Source organism: Hyaena hyaena, unplaced genomic scaffold (assembly GCF_003009895.1).
Source record: "Hyaena hyaena isolate Hyena2069 unplaced genomic scaffold, ASM300989v1 scaffold_865, whole genome shotgun sequence".
NCBI classification, from domain to species: Eukaryota; Metazoa; Chordata; class Mammalia; order Carnivora; family Hyaenidae; genus Hyaena; species Hyaena hyaena.
In genome coordinates, this window is record NW_024081498.1 from 471758 (window position 1) to 487807 (window position 16050).

The window sequence follows — 16050 nt, forward strand, 5'->3', positions numbered from 1 at the left end:
TATCTCTTGGTCTCTCTTGTTGAGACCTTGCTTATTTTATTTTCCTACTCGTAGTGATATTTGGGACTCTCCACCTTGTGTACTCTGGCTTGTTTCTTGAGGTAGCCCTGGAGAAGAAAACAGACAGACAAACACTCAGGGAGCAGGAGCACACAAATGCACGACAAATTCAAGTAACATGCAAACCGAGAGGGAAAACGATGAAGTTAAGAGAAAAGATGGAGGAGGGAGGGCGAATAATAGAGAGTATAAAATACATAAAAGGTTCAAAAAGGAGAAAAGAAAAGGAAAAAAGAAGAAAACCGATGGACAAAGAACGGTTTAAAGCATATAACCGGATTTTCCCAGCTACAGTTAAATAACCGTGTGTATGCAGTGCTGGTTGAAGAGCATAGAGAAAGAGAGAGAAGACAGGGCGGGGATGAGGCAAAATTGGAAATAGAATGAACAGGCAGAAGGATAAGAATTTTTTTCAAAGAGCTAAAGGGTGGACAGTGGTTGGAGAGGTGAGAGAAGGGCGCTGGTGTTATCCAGAGATACTATATAGTCTAATTACTCCTGAGAAAAAGAGAAGAGAATGTCGGTAGGTGTAGAATTTATATCTACACAATGGACTAGTTGTGACTGTTTAAGCAAGCTGGTGACCAAAGTTAATCAGGTCAGTGTTCCAGGGAAAAAGGATTAAAAAAAAAAAAAAAAAAGGAAGGAGGAGTGCAGCTCTCTAGCAGGGATTGGTGTGGTGTGATCCAGTGCATCAGGTGCAAGTTCTGTGTTAGAGGTTGTGGGGAGGAGAGTTTGGTGCACCAGTTCCTTCTTGAACCTTGAACCTTGAATGCTTGCGTTGCACCTCCCTTTTTTGGGTGTGTAAATCCCATGCTGGGTGGATCCCGCTCTTTAACCCAGGCCAGGCTAGTTTCCCTGTGCCCTACTGAAATTGCAGTAGACACAACCTTGCAGTCCTCTCTGGGAAATTCCAAGCCTCTTGCCTAGCCCTGGGGGTGGAGCCAGAAGCCTCTGCTCCTCTTCCTCCAGGTCGATTTGGCTAGCATGGGCAAGGGCTTGTCTGCAGGGTGAGTCCGGCCCTCTGGAGTGTGGGAAACCAGGTCCCTCTGTGTCTTGCCACCCGAAACACGAACTCGCAGGCAAATCTCCCAGTTTTAAGCCCTTCGCCTTCCCTCTGAAGTTCCAGCCAGCTCGTAGCTCGGAGGTATGTGCACAGCTCCTCCAGGAATCCAGCCACACTGGGAGTACAAAGGAACAAAGGAGTGGTGCCCACAGGCGCGTTGCCAGTCCGGATGGCTCAGGGATGAGATGGAGCGAGGAGATTTAGTGTGCACCTTCCTTCTGTACCCTGAGCAGAGGTTTTTCTGTTTCCCAGCAGCAGGGACCGGCAGGGACCTTGAGTATCTTGAGTAGATTCGGACTCTCTTTTTTCCACTATCACTCCCCGCAGAGGGGGATCGCCCCGTCCCTCCAGACTCTGATCCCTGCCCGATTTTATTTTCCCAAGTTTGCACTCCCGTTAGAAGGATTTCTTATTAGATTCTGCGTCCTTTCTCTCCCAATCTCTTGGGTTTTGTAAGGTTTCCTATGGCTTCAGATCTTTTCCGTGTGAGATATGGGGGCGAGTGCAATGCACGGAGATCCCTACTTCTCCACCATCTTGCCTTCTTCCTGTCTTTAAAGTCCAGTTTGTCTGATATAAGTATAGCTACTCTAGCTTTCTTTCGACTTCCCGTAGCAGGATATATATTTCTCTATTCCCTTACCTTTAGTCTGAAGGTATCTTCCAATCTAAAATGCATTACTTGTAGACAGCAAATAGATGCATTTTGTTTTTTTGTCCATTCTGCTACACTATGTCTTTTGATTGGAGCATTCAGACCATTTACATTCAGTGTTAGTATTGAAATATGTGGGTTTAGAGTCATTGTGTCCTTTGTGGGCTTCATGCTTGAGTTGGTGTCTGTTGTATCTTGCTTTCCTTGCAACATTTCTCTTAGAGAGTCCCCCTCATGATTTCTTGTTGGGCTGGTTTAGTCGTGATGAATTCTTTCAATTTTTGTTTATTTGGAAAGACTTTTAACTCTCTATTCTGAATTATAGGCTTGCTGGATAGAGGATTCTTGGCTGCATGTTTTTCTGTTCATCACATTGAAGATCTCCTGCCATTCCTTTCTGACCTGCCAAATTTCAGTAGATAGGTTTGTCACCACTCTGGTAGCTTTCCCTTTGTATGTTAGGGCCCTTTTCTCCCTAGCTGCTTTCAAAATTCTCTCCTTGTCCTTATATTTTGCCAGTTTCACTATGATATGTTGTGCAGAAGATCGATTCAAGTTATGTCTGAGGGGAGTTCTCTGTGCCTCTTGAATTTCAACTTCTACTTCCCTCTCCAGCTTGGGGAAGTTCTCTGCTATGATTTGTTCCAGGACTCCTTCAGCACCTTTCCCTCTCTCTTCCTCTTCGGGGATTCCTATGATAAGGATCTTGTTCCGTTTGATTGCATCGCTGATCTCTCGAACTCTTCTTTCATGTTCCTGGATCAATTTCTCTCTTCTTTCTCAGTTTCTTCTTTTTCTATAATAGTGTATTCTAATTCACTTACTCTCCTTTCTGCCTCTTCAATCTGTGCATTGGATGCATCCAGTTTATTATGTATCTCATTTATCACATTTTTCAGTTCACCATAACTGTTTTTAAGCTCATAGTGTTTGAAGCCATAGTTTCTCTGATGTCCTCCATGCTTTTTTCAAGCTCGGCGATTAATTTTATGATTATTGTTTTAAATTCTTGTTCAGTTATGTTGCTTATATCTGTTTTGAACAGTTCTGTAGCTGTCATTTCTTCCTGGAGTTTCTTTGGAAGAGAGTTCTTCCGTTTCGTCATTTTGGTTAGCTTTCTATCTCTTGTTAATTTTAAAAGCTTGTTGTAAACTCTACCCCTGTGGGTTCCACTGTATTAAAGAGGGCTCTTTGACTATTCAGGGACTTTCTGTTCCGGATGTGTTCTTTGGATGGTGTCTCTTGGTTTCTCTTTTTGAGCGTTTGGTTATTTTTTTTCCCTACTGGTAGTGGTATTTGGAACTCTCCACCATGTGTAGTTTGGCTTGTTTCTTGAGGCAACCCTGGAAAAAGAAAACAGACAACCACAGAGGGAACACAGGAACACAAATGCACAGACACAACAAATAAACAAGCAATCCCAGGCTCAGGTAAAAAGAACAACAGCAACAACAACAACAACAACTACAAAACTGCTATCTGGGGGGGATGGGCGTTGTTTGGTGTAGGCAGGTCTTGTCTCCACTGTGTCCCCTGGTAGCTCCCTGAGGTCCCGGCTTGGTGGTTGTGGAGAGGAGAATAGCTTCACCCCAGTCCCTTCTCAACCAAGCGTTGCCAATCACTTCTTCCTTCTGATCTCCTTGTGCTGAGGATGTATACAAGGTGAGCTGAGTTCTGTGCCGCACGCACTGCCTTATTTCCACGTCCCAGTCCTTGGTCTTTGTTATACCTCCCTGAAGGGTCCCGCAGGTCCCTGCTTCCCTGTTGCCGGGGTGGGGGGGGTTAATGGGGAGTGGGGGAAATGTTGCAGCCTCAGATATGCTGGGGTCAAGCAGGTATAAAACCCTAGTGCATTTGGGGAATGTAGGAACTTCAGGTCCACAGAGTCTGTGTCGCCTCAGTGCGCTGCCTCTGATGCTTCAGCGGGCAGTTGTTGCGCGCTCCACCGCCACCGCTTCAGCAGGCGCAGGCACCGCTTCACTGGGTCGCCCCGTGCTACCACTGCCGCCGCTTTAGTGGGCTGCCAGCTCTGATTCCACAGGCGTCACTGACGCTTCACTGGGCCGCCGTCGCCATGGATGGTGCCAGGAGTGCAGTGGTGCAACTTTTCCCGGCGCCGTCTGGGACCTGGGCACCTAGTTTAAAGTCAGCACCCCAGCCAGAGCTAAAAAACACTCTTTCCAAGCCAAGGTTTTTTTCGTCTTCTCCAGGAATGGTTCTATGTGCAATACTCAGCTTTTCTTTCCTTTCCCCCGTACTCGCGGCAGCTCACCACCACTCGCCGGTTAATCAGTCACTGCAGTTTCATGCAAGCCGGGTTCACTCCCCTCATTCCATGTCTCTGGGTCCCAACCCGCTTATCTTCCCCAGTTCGCACTCAGGCACTTATGAGGTTTCCTTCCCAGTGTGTTCTGTCTCTTTCTCTTCCCAAACTCATCTGGCTCAGTGTCCTATGACTTCACGCCTTCTCTGTTTGAGAGATGTATGCAGGCAAAATGTAAGGAGCTCCCTACTTCTCCGCCATCTTGTCCCCCTCCCTATTTGGTCCTTTTCCCTATTGTTAATTTTTTGAGGAACCTCCACACTGTTTTCCAGAGTGGCTGCACTAGTTTGCATTCCTACCAGCAGTGCAGCAGGGCTCCCATTTGTCCACATCCTCACCAGCATCTGTTATTTCCTGAATTTTTTATTTTAGCCACTCTGGTGTGATATGATATCTCAGTGTGGTTTTGATTTTATTTCCCTGATGATGAGTGACATTGAGCATCTTTTCATGTGTCTGTTGGCGATCTTCTTCTCTTCTTTGGAAAAGTATCTATTAATGTCTTCTGCCCATTTCTTCACTGGATTATTTGTTTTTTGGGTGTGGAGTTTGGTAAGTTCTTTATAGATTTTTGATACTAACCCTTTATCCGATATGTCATTTGCAAATATCTTTTCCCATTAAGTCAGTTGTTTTTTAGTTTTGTTGATTGTTTCTTTCACAGAGCAGAAGCTTTTTATCTTGATGAGGTCCCAATAGGTCATTTTTATTTTTAATTCCCTTTCCTTTGGAGATGTGTTGAGCAATAAATTGCTCTGGCTGAGGTCAGAGATGTTGTTGCCTGTTTTCTCCTCTAGGGTTTTGATGGTTACCTGTCTCACATTTAGGTCCTTCAACCATTTTGAGTTTATTTTTGTGTATGGTATAAGAAAGTGATCTAGTTTCATTCTTCTGCATGTTGCTGTCCAGTTGTCCCAGCACTATTTGCTAAAAAACCTTTCTTTTTGTCCATTGGATACTCTTTCCTGCTTTGTCAAAGATTAGTTGTCCATACATTTGTGTGTCCGATTCTGGGTTCTGTATTCTATTCCAATGGTCTATGTGTCTGTTTTTGTGCGAATACCATACTGCCTCAATGATTACAACTCTGTAGTAGAAGCCAACTTCTGGGATTGTGATGCCTCCCACTTTGGTTTTCTTTTTCAACATTACTTTGTCTATTCAGGGACTTTTGTAGTTCCATACAAATTTTAGGATTGTTTGTTCTAGCTTTGATAAGACTGCCAGTGCAATTTTGAGTTGGATTGCATTGAATGTATAGATTGCATTGGGCAGTATTGACATTTTAATAATATTTATTCATTTAATTCATGAGCATGGAATGCTTTACCATTTATTTGTGTCTTCAATTTCCTTCTTATGTTTTCTATAGTTTTCAGGATATCTGTTACATCTTTGGTTAGGTTTATTCCTAGGTATGTTACGGTTCTTGGTGCAATTGTAAATGGGACTGATTTCTTGATTTCTCTTTCTGTTACTTCCTTATTGGTATATAGAAATGCAACTGATGTCTCTGCATTGTTTTTGTATCCTCCAACTTTGCTTAGTTAACGTATCAATTCTAGCAGATTTTTGGTGGTTTGTTGGGTTTTCCATGTAGAGTATCATGTCATCTGCAAAAAGTAAAAGTTTGACTTCTTCTTTGCCAGTTTGGATGTCTTTTATTTCATTTTCTTGTCTGAATGCTAAGGCTAGGACTTCCAATACTATGTTAAACAACAGTGGTGAGAGTCGACATCCCTGTAGTGTTCCTGATCTCAGGGGGAAAACTCTCAGTTTCTCCCCATTGAGGATGATATTAGCTGTGGGCTTTTCATATATGGCTTTTATTATGTGAAGGTATGTTCCTTCTGTCCCGAGGTTCTTGAGGGTTTTTATTATGAAAGGATGCCATATCTTGTCATATGCTTTTTCTGCATCTATTGACAATATCATATGGTTCTTATCCTTCTGTTAATGTCATGTATCACATTGGCTGATTTGCAAATATTGAATCAGCCATGCAGCCCAGGAATGAATCCCAGTTGATCATGGTGAATAATTCTTTTAATATACAGTTTAATTCAATTTGCTACTATCTTGTTGAGAATTTTTGCATCCATGTTCATCAGGGATATTGGCCCGTAATTCTCCTTTTTTGTGGAGTCTCTGTCTGGTTTGGGAATCAAGGTAATGCTGGCTTCATAGAATTAGTCCAGAATTTTCCTTCCGTTTCTATTTTTTGGATAGGTGTTAACTCTGCTTTAAATATCTGGTAGAATTCCCTTTGGAAAGTATCTGACCCTGGACTCTTATTTGTTGGATTGGAGATTTTTGATAACTGATTCCATTTCTTTGCTACTTATGGGTCTATTCAAATTTTCTGTTTCTTCCCAGTTGAGTGTTTATAGTGTGTGGGTGTCTAGGAATTTGTCCCTTTATTCTAGATTGTCCAGTTTGTTGGCATATAATTTTTTATAGTATTCTATGACAATTGTATTTCTGAGGGGTTGGTTGTGATGTGTCCAATTTCATAAGTAATTTTATCTATTTGGGTCCTCTTTTCTTTTTAAGAAGTTTGGCTAGGGTTCTATCAATTTTGTTTATTTTTTCAAAAAAACCTATTAGTTTCCTTGGTCTGTTCTACTGGTTTTTTTTTATTCTATATTTATTTCTGCTCTGATCTCTATTATTTCTCTTTTTCTGCTAGGATTGGGGTTTCTTTGCTGTTCTGCTCCTTGTTCCTTTAGGTGTGCTGTTAGATTTTGTATTTGGGAATATTTCTTATTTCTTGCGATAGTCCTGGATTGTAAGGTGTTTCATCTTAGGACTGTCTTTGCTGTATCCAAAAGCATTTGTACTGTCGTATTTTCATTTTCATTTGCTTCTGTATTATTTTTTATTATCTTCTTTAATTGACTGTTGACCCATTCATTTTTTATAGGATGGTCTTTAACTTTCATGCATTTGGAGGTTTTCCAAATTTTTCCTGTAATTGATTTCAAGTTTCATAGCATTGTGATCTGAAAATGTGCATGGTATGATCTCAGTTCTTTTATATTTATTGCGGGCTGTTTTGTGACCCAGTATGTGATTTGTCTTGGAGAATGTCCCATGTGCATTTGAGAAGAATGTGTATTCTGCTGCTTTTGGATGGAAAGCTCTCAATATATTTGTCAAATCATTCTCGTCCCGTGTATCGTTCAGGGCCATTGTTTGTTTATTGATTTTCTGCCTAGGTGATCTGTCCACTGCTGTAAGTGAATTGTTAAAGTCCCCTGCAATTACCCCATTCTTATCAATATGATTGCTTATGTTTGTGATTAGTTGATTTATGTATTTAGATGCTACTGAATTTGGTGCATAAATATTTATAATTGTTAGGTCTTCTTGATGGATAGTTGCTGTAATTATGATGCAGTGCCCTTCCTCATCTCTTTTTACAGCCTTTAGTTTAAAATCTAGTTTGTCTGATGTAAGTACGGCTACTCCAGCTTTCTTTTGACTTCCAGTAGCATGATAGGTGGTTCTCCATCCCCTCACTTTCAATATGAAGGTGTCTTCACGTCTAAAATGGGTCTCTTGTAGACAGCATATAGATGGAGCTTGTTTGTTTTTTTGTTTTTTTTAATCCATTCTGATAACCTATGTCTTGTTTTGGAGCATTTAGTCCATGTATATTCAGTGTTATTATTGAAAGATATGGATTTAGTGTCATTGTGTTATCTGTAGGTTTCATGCTTGTGGTTATGATTCTGGTCCTTGGAAGTCTTTGCAACATTCCACTCACAGAGCTCCCCTTAGGATCTCTTGTGGGTCTGACTTAGTGGTCATCAACTCCTTCATTTTTTTTTTTTTTTTTCTGGGAAAACCTTTATCTCTCCTTTTAGTCTTAATGACAGCCTTGTTGGGTAAAAGATTCTTGGCTGCACATTTTTCCTATTCAGAATATTGAATATTTCCTGCCATTCCCTTCTGGCCTGCCACATTTCAGTGGACAGGTCTGCTACTACCCTTATGTTTCTAACCTTGTAGATTAAAGCCCATTTGTCCCTAACTGCTTTCAGAATTCTCTCTTTATCTTTGTGTTTTGCCAATTTCACTATGATCTGTCATGGAGATCGATTTCAGTTATGTCTGAAGAGGGTTCTCTCTGCCTCCTAGATTTCAATGCTGCTTTCTTCCCCAGATTGGGGAAGTTCTCAGGTATGGTTTGTTAAAGCAAACCTGCCCCTTTCTCTCTCTCTTCTCCTTCTTCTGGAACTCCTATGATACAGTAGTTACTACGTTCATTGAATCATTTAGTTCTCTAAATCTTCCCCAGTGATCTGGAAATTTTTTATCTCTCCTTTTATTAGCTTCATCTTTTTCCATAATTTTATCTTCTATTTCACTTATTCCCTTCTGCCTGTTCATTCCTGCCTGTCACTGCATCTAGTTTATTTTGCACCTTATTTACAGCAATTTTTAAATTTGTCATGGGTATTTTTTAGTTCCTTGATCTCCACAGCAATAGATTCTCTGCTGCTTCTATGCATTTTTCAAGCCTTCCTCTATGTGGCCTCCTCTCTTCCTCTAGTTGTGTAGTTTGTTGTGTCAATTATCAGGTTGATTTCTTGGGTATTCAGAATGATTTGGTTGCTATCTTGTTGTGTTTGAGGGATAAGACAGTCCTAGGGTCCTTCTACTGTGCCACCATCTTAGCTTTTCTCCTCAACATTTTATTTCTTGATATTTAAGTTAATGTTCTTTCATTGTACCTTTTTTAGTATGGTGTTTATTATATTAATTTTTTTAATGTTTTATTTATTTCTAGGAGAGAGAGAGATAGAGCGTGAGCAGGGGAGGGTCAGAGAGACAGGGAGTCACAGACTGAAACAGGCTCCAGGCTCTGAGCTGGCAGTCAGCACAGAGCCCGACACGGGGCTCGAGCCCACGAACTGCGAGATCATGACCTAAGCGAAAGTTGGACGCTTAACCGACTAAGCCACCCAGGCGCCCCATATTAATTTTAATAAGACATTTTGTTCAGTGTACTCAGACTTTTGAATTATAATTTATTGCTTTTCCTGGCCTCATATCTCTTATTTTCTACAAATTCAGTTAGTTTCATATTTAAATTTATACACACACACGTACATGCATACATCCTTGGCAAATAGAAACCACTTACTCATCAAGCATTTATTAGAGAGCACATCTAAAGACCTGTCAGTAGGTGTGGTGAGAGACACGTAAGAAGAGATATTAGGGTTTTCCCCCAGGGGATTTAAAGTCTACTTCAGAAGGTAAAGTATATACTGGAAACCAAAGAACTATTAAAAGAAACTGATAAAGAAATGCAAGGTTAACTGCATTTTGTGTTTTGAAGGTACATGGAGTAATAGAATGATATATATGGTTGTTTTAAGGAAGATTTTTTGGAAATATTTAAATTTTTTATAACAGATTATTAAAGTATGTGATTAGCTTTGAGAATGGTAGAATTATGATGTTATGAGGAGTAGGGTGAATAGCCCAGGAGAAACAGACGATATGAGCCAAAACATGGACATTAAAGTTGATAGATTAAGAATTAGACATAGTATGTCGAAAGTAGGAGAGATGAGACCAGAAAATAGTGTATGAAGAGGGATGATTTGAGTTAGAGGCAGGAAGAAGATTTTATGGGATAGAGTTTAGAGATCATATAAAGAAGAGCTGCTATATGTTCTTGAGCAATTGGTTAGCAGATGTTTACTTCCCAAGTTCTATCATATACAAGGCATTTTTATTGTTGAGCAGTAGGGAACTCAATGAAGTGTAGGTTCTATGGCAGATAAACCCTCTAGGTGAGATGCATGATGCAGATAAACTGAATAGGAGCTAGTTTTATCAGCGAAGGCAGTATGGACTTAGAATGTTTATAGTAGTATAACTTTGAAAGTGTGAATTCTAGTAGAATAATAGACACTAATACTAAAATGAAATATTGCAGGAAAGAATACAGAAAGATACTCTTAGATACCACATCGCGATAAGCCGGCTTAAACTTTATGGCAGACTTTTTCTAGCTCTGTCACATCAGCAATAATAATAATAATCTTTGGGACACCTGGGTGGCTTAGTCGGGTAAGTGTCCGACTTCGGCTCAAGTCACCATCTCACAGTTGATGGGTTCAAGCCCCGTATCGGGCTCAGTGCTGAGAGCTCAGAGCCTGGAGCCTGCTTCAGATTCTTTGTCTTCCTCTCTCTCGGCCCCTCCCCTGCTTGCTTTATGTATCTCTCTCTCTCAAAAATAAACATTAAAAAAATACTAATCTTTGATAACTACGTCTGTGTGCCAGGGACTGTGACAGGCTCTTTTCTTGTGATACCATGAAGATTAATTTTTTAACCTTCCAAACAATCATATATAACACCCATATTATAGATGGATAATTTAGGTCAGAGAAGATAAATAACTTTTCTGAATTCACAGTTATCACAGGGTCAGGGTTTGAACTTTGTGCTATTTATTCTGAAGGCTGTGCTCATAAACACTTACGATTAGTTTCTAAAATATAATTCCTCTGTCTGCCTTAAATTCTCAAAAGTGTACATGAGACATGCCCTGCTAAACTCTGAAATCTTTATATCTATTTTTCAAGTATTAATTATGTTTCAAGTATTAATATTGTACTGATACCTTAGCAGATGAATGTTTAGTGTGTGTTTTATATAAGGAAAAATGTATACTGGATTTGATAATATAAATAGGGTAAAGAAATAAAAATTGCCATTAAAATAATATAAAAATTGATTTGGTACAGTTAGTAGAAGTGTGTTGTTTTAATTTCTAATTAGTCAGGATTTGCATGAAGATGTTGAAGAAGCTGTTGCACTGCAGAAAAATCATGCTTCTGTGACATCTGCAAACCCCACGGAAGGGGCAGATTCTGCCTATCTGTCTTTGGACCATGAGTCATTGTGCACTGTGAGCTGTGAAATGCCCACGGAAAGAACTCCAAAGAGTGATCTAGAGAGTTCCCTAGATATAAATGATGTCGAAGCAACAAGGGAAAAAGAAAAGCATCGTGATGATAAAACTTGTGTTAAGTCAGCTTCAGAAGAAACAAATGAAAATATGCTTACAGCAGACGACTCCTCACTGCAACCAAAGGAAAATAGGATTACTTACTCACAAATTATTAAAGAAGGCAGGAGATTTAATATCGATTTAGTATCAAAGGTAAGTACCAGTTTTCTTCATCTTATCATAGAACAATACTAATTTTTAATTGATTGAAAATAGCATCTGGGACCATATACCCATTTTTCATAATTTTATTTTCTGAAGTATAGAACATACGTTTTATAAAGTGATAGTAACCAGAAATTTATAATTCAGTTAAACTATTCTTTAAATGTGGATAAAATGCTTTAAAAAATGCTCAGTACTATATCACAAGGATTCTTTTATACTGGAACAGAGTCCATTCTTCTGCAGGGATACTATGAATTCTATCCAGAGAAATACTCTGGGCCTGGGTGGCTCAGTCGGTTAAGCCTCCGACTTCAGCTAAGGTCATGATCTCACAGTTTGTGGGTTCGAGCCCCGCGTCAGGCTCTGTGCTGATAGCCAGCTCAGAGCCTGGAGCCTGTTTCAGATTCTGTGTCTCCCTCTCTCTCTGACCCTCCCCTGCTCGTGCTGTCTCTCTCTCTCTCTCAGAAATAACTAAAACATTTAAAAAAATTTTTAAAAAGAGAAATATTCTAATAAACCTAATTAAAAATTCATGTTATTAATAGTCAATTTATTACATGAACTTCTTTCAGCTCATATATAGTAACTTAACAACTGTATGATGATGAACATTCTAAATAAACAAATGCATTTTTGAAAATCATCTGTTTAGATGTGAGGGCTTTGGAGGATAATTTAATAGTGGGGGGACAGCGAGGCTGGGAAGAGTGCTATTATCTGGTTATGTTTCAATCCTTAACTCTAATGTTAGGTCATTGTGACTTCAGAGCAGGTTCCTGAGTCTTTGGAGGGTACAGTGTTGTGTTGGGTTTATAGGAAGCAAGGTGAATATAATGCAAAAAGAATAGAAAAGCAGTAAGATAAAGGATAATGATCTTTAAAGGTTAGATAGAGGACTTGGAATAAGGAGAAAGAAACATACCAAATCCCATAAATTGGGAATAAGCAATAAGAAATTAAAAAGTAGGGGAGGGTAGTAAATAACATTAGACTTGCCTCAGAACTAGGCTTTTCAATTTATTTTATTTATTTTTTAATGTTTTATTTATTTCTGAGAGAGAGAGAGACAGCGTGAGTGGGGGGGGGGGGTCAGAGAGAGAGGGAGACACAGAATCTGAAACAGGCTCCAGGGTCTGAGCTAGCTGCCAGCACAGAGCCCGACGCGGGGCTCGAACTCACAAACTGTGAGATCATGACCTGAGCCGAAGTCGGACGCTCAACCGACTTAGCCACCCAGGTGCCCTAGGTTTTTCAATTTAATGTGCTCTATTGAAGTCCCAAGTTAGAGTAAAGAGAGACTAATTAATTGTATGTTCCTCATATTTTGCTGATACAACCCCATATACTTATACTGCTGCTCTCTCTCTCTCGCTCTCTCTCTCTCTCTCTTTTTTTAACTTTTTGTAAATGGTTTTATTTTTGAGAGACAGAGAGGGACAGAGCACGAGTTGGGGAGCAGCAAAGAGAGAGGGAGACACAGAATCTGAAGCAGGCACCAGTCTCTGAGGCCATCAGCCCAGAACCTGAAGCGGGGCTCCAACTCACGAACCATGAGATTATGACCTGAGCCGAAGTCAGATGCTTAAGCGACTGAGCCACCTACTCGCCCAAATCTCCTGGTCTCTTTGAACCTGATGCCTAAAATTATGGTTTATTTTTATTACCCTTTGTTTCTTTCTATCACATAGCTCTCTGTGTTTGATTCTTTCCTGGCCTGAGTTGGCTGCTACCTTGGTCCTACTTCATATTTCTGTGCCATTTATTCTGCCTTCTCCAGCTACTATGATCCTGCCACATTTGAAATCTAGCATTTTTTTCCATATTACCTTGGCTTTGATTTCTGAGTAGAAGTTTAATCATATTTTACGAATAGTCTTACTGTTCTCATCAATAGAAACTAAATTTTAGCAAACCAAATAAACAGAACAACAAAAAGCTGAAGTAGTTTGTACCTCTTAATTCCCTTTTTTTCACCCAAACCCACCCACCTCCTTCCCTTCTGACAACTACCAGTTTGTTCTCTGTAGTTAAGAGTCTGTTTTTTTTGTTTCTTCATTTGTTTTGTTTTTTATAGTACACAGGAATGAAATTATAAAGTATTTGTCTTTCTCTGACTTGTTTCACTTAGTATACTACGCTCTTGGTCCATCCATGCTGTTGCAAATGGCAAGATTTCATTCCTTTTTTTTATGGCTGAGTAATATTCCATTGTGTATAAGTACACACACACACACACACACCATCTTTATCCATTCTTCTGTTGATGGATACTTCATATTCTTTCACCTCTCATCACCAAAATTTCTGTTAGATTACTTAAAGAGTGGTGAAAAGAGGCTTAGGTTTAAATACCTACTTACTTGTTACTATCAAGTTTCAGACAAAAGTTTAGTATAACTTTAATTAAAATGTGTTTTCACTCTTCAATGTTATCTTAAATGCATTATTTTAAAGCCTGTATTAAATCTTTTTTTTTTAATTTTTTAATGTTTTATTTATTTCTGAAAGAGAATGAGAGAGGCAGCCAGGGAAGGGTCAGAGAGAGAGGGAGACACAGAAACTGAAGCAGGCTTTAGGCTCTGAGCTAGCTGTCAGCACAGAGCCTGATGCGGGGCTCGAACCCACAAAATGTGAGATCATGACCTGAGCCGAAGTTGGACGCTTAACCGACTGAGCCACCCAGATGCCCCATAAAGCCGGCATTAAATCTTAAGCTTCATTGTACTTTATTAAGTGAAAATACACCTTTTGTTTGATGTATTATTATTTGTGAAATTATTATGACTACTGAGGGATCATTGAATTTCAAATATTTGTTTTTAAACGAATTAGGTATTTCAATTACCTGTTTTTTTATTATAATTACAGAACTAAGACTTGGCAATATATTCTTAAAAACTTGCGTTATATCAGCTGTATAGGGTATTACGCTGAAGGTAACGAAATAACATGCTGTATTTAGTCAGAGTAATTGGATTAGTTAAAAAAATGCAATGTCACTTTTGTTCTGCACAATTCTGGACTAATACTTTATAAACATTTCCCTGATACTGATATAAAAATTCTTTACTGACCTCTTGGGTACTCAAGACTACTGGTTTGGATTAACTTCCAAACTTCCTTTTTTTTTTTTGGTAGCAAAGCTAACTGTTCCTCCCTTCCCATTACAGACGTAACATTTACATTTTTAACATTTATTGAGTTATAGACACTTAAAGGTATATCAGTATAGGGCATAGCCAAGTCCGTTGCAATTAACCGTATGGTTAAATTTAGATCATGCTAGATAATACTGTTGAAGTTGTTTTTGTCTCTCTGATATTGGTTATGAGGGATATGAAAGACTGAATCAATTCTTTGCGTGCATCCTGGCAATAGTCATCATTCTCACTTCTTGAAAAAGGCATGCCTCATATAAATCTAGACTACTAGGATTATAGAGGGCCCTTTTAATTCAACTCTTTTGGTGGCAATACATGGCCAATCTTTTTCTTTTTTGGTTGATGAGGAGGTCTACGGAGCTGATTTCTTTTATTTTTTTTTTTTAATTTTAAAATTTACTATTATTATTTTTGAGAGGGTGTGAGCAGGGGAGGGACAGAGAAAGGGGAGGGAGAGGATCTGAGTGGGCTCTGCACTGACAGCAGCGAGCCTGATGTGGGGCTCCAACTCACGAACCCCAAAATCATGACCTGAGCCAAAGTCAGACTTCAGACACTCAACCAACTAAGCCATTGCATCCCCTGGTTTCTTTTTAATAACCACCTGGCCTTATATAATGATACAGTCCCTTATTCAAAACCCTTGGGCTTGTAATGTTCTGTTATTTAGATTTAAAAAAATATTTTAGAAAATAATAAAATATATATGTTGATATGCTATATATGATGTGACATTCTTAGGGTCTGAGGAGGCATTTTATCATTAAACCTATCAATATTTTTGCAGTCAAATGTATGAATATTCACAGAAAGTGGGGCAAATAGAGAAGAACCTTATATCAGTTTGGGTCATTTTGTTCCCAAATTAGTTATGAAAAACTTTGTATTCCAGAGTATTTTGGATTTTGAATTTCAGATAATCAATCAATTGTAAACCTGTAGTAAATTGTGTTCTGTACTCCAATATTAATAGGTATCATACTTTTTACAAATATTTTAAAATATAACAAAATTATGTGTCTATTTAGTGTTTATCAGTTTTCTACAACTTTTCCTTTTATTTCATCCTGTAAAATATTTTCTTTGTACAGCTGCTGTATTCTCGAGGATTACTAATTGATCTTTTAATCAAATCTAATGTAAGTCGATACGCAGAGTTCAAAAATATTACCAGGATTCTTGCATTTCGAGAAGGAAGAGTGGAACAGGTACTTTTGCTGATCAGGTATTGTAACTGGATATGGGCTTAAGTTGTTTTGTTTTAGAAGGATAAACAAATAAGAAAGATTATTATTTTCCTGGGAAAGCACAAATTCCAATCCTGCATGGTATATGTAAATAGCAAGAGATAACTCAATTAAAATTTCTAGTATTAATTTTTTCATAAGTTATCTGCAGCCTGATGTTTCTGTTAAGAAAATGTTAATTTCAGGCATTATTTCTAGATTTCAGTTGTCATTTGTTTCCAGGTAGGGATAACATGCCATTGGCCTTTTAATGGCATAAGGAGCAATTTGGCCAAATTAAGTAAGAGAGTTCACAGGTTAATTAACTCTGAAGTCAACATAGATGCCTTTGGAA

General features: G+C 38.9%; 1 protein-coding gene across 1 annotated transcript in view; it reads left to right on the forward strand.

The window, feature by feature from the left end:
• The window catches only part of CHM (CHM Rab escort protein), a 247159-nt gene that overhangs the window by 73388 nt on the left and 157721 nt on the right, over positions 1-16050 (forward strand). The window contains 2 exon segments of the mRNA XM_039220144.1: positions 10909-11293; positions 15561-15677. Of these exon segments, the coding sequence (XP_039076075.1) occupies positions 10909-11293; positions 15561-15677 (502 nt within the window).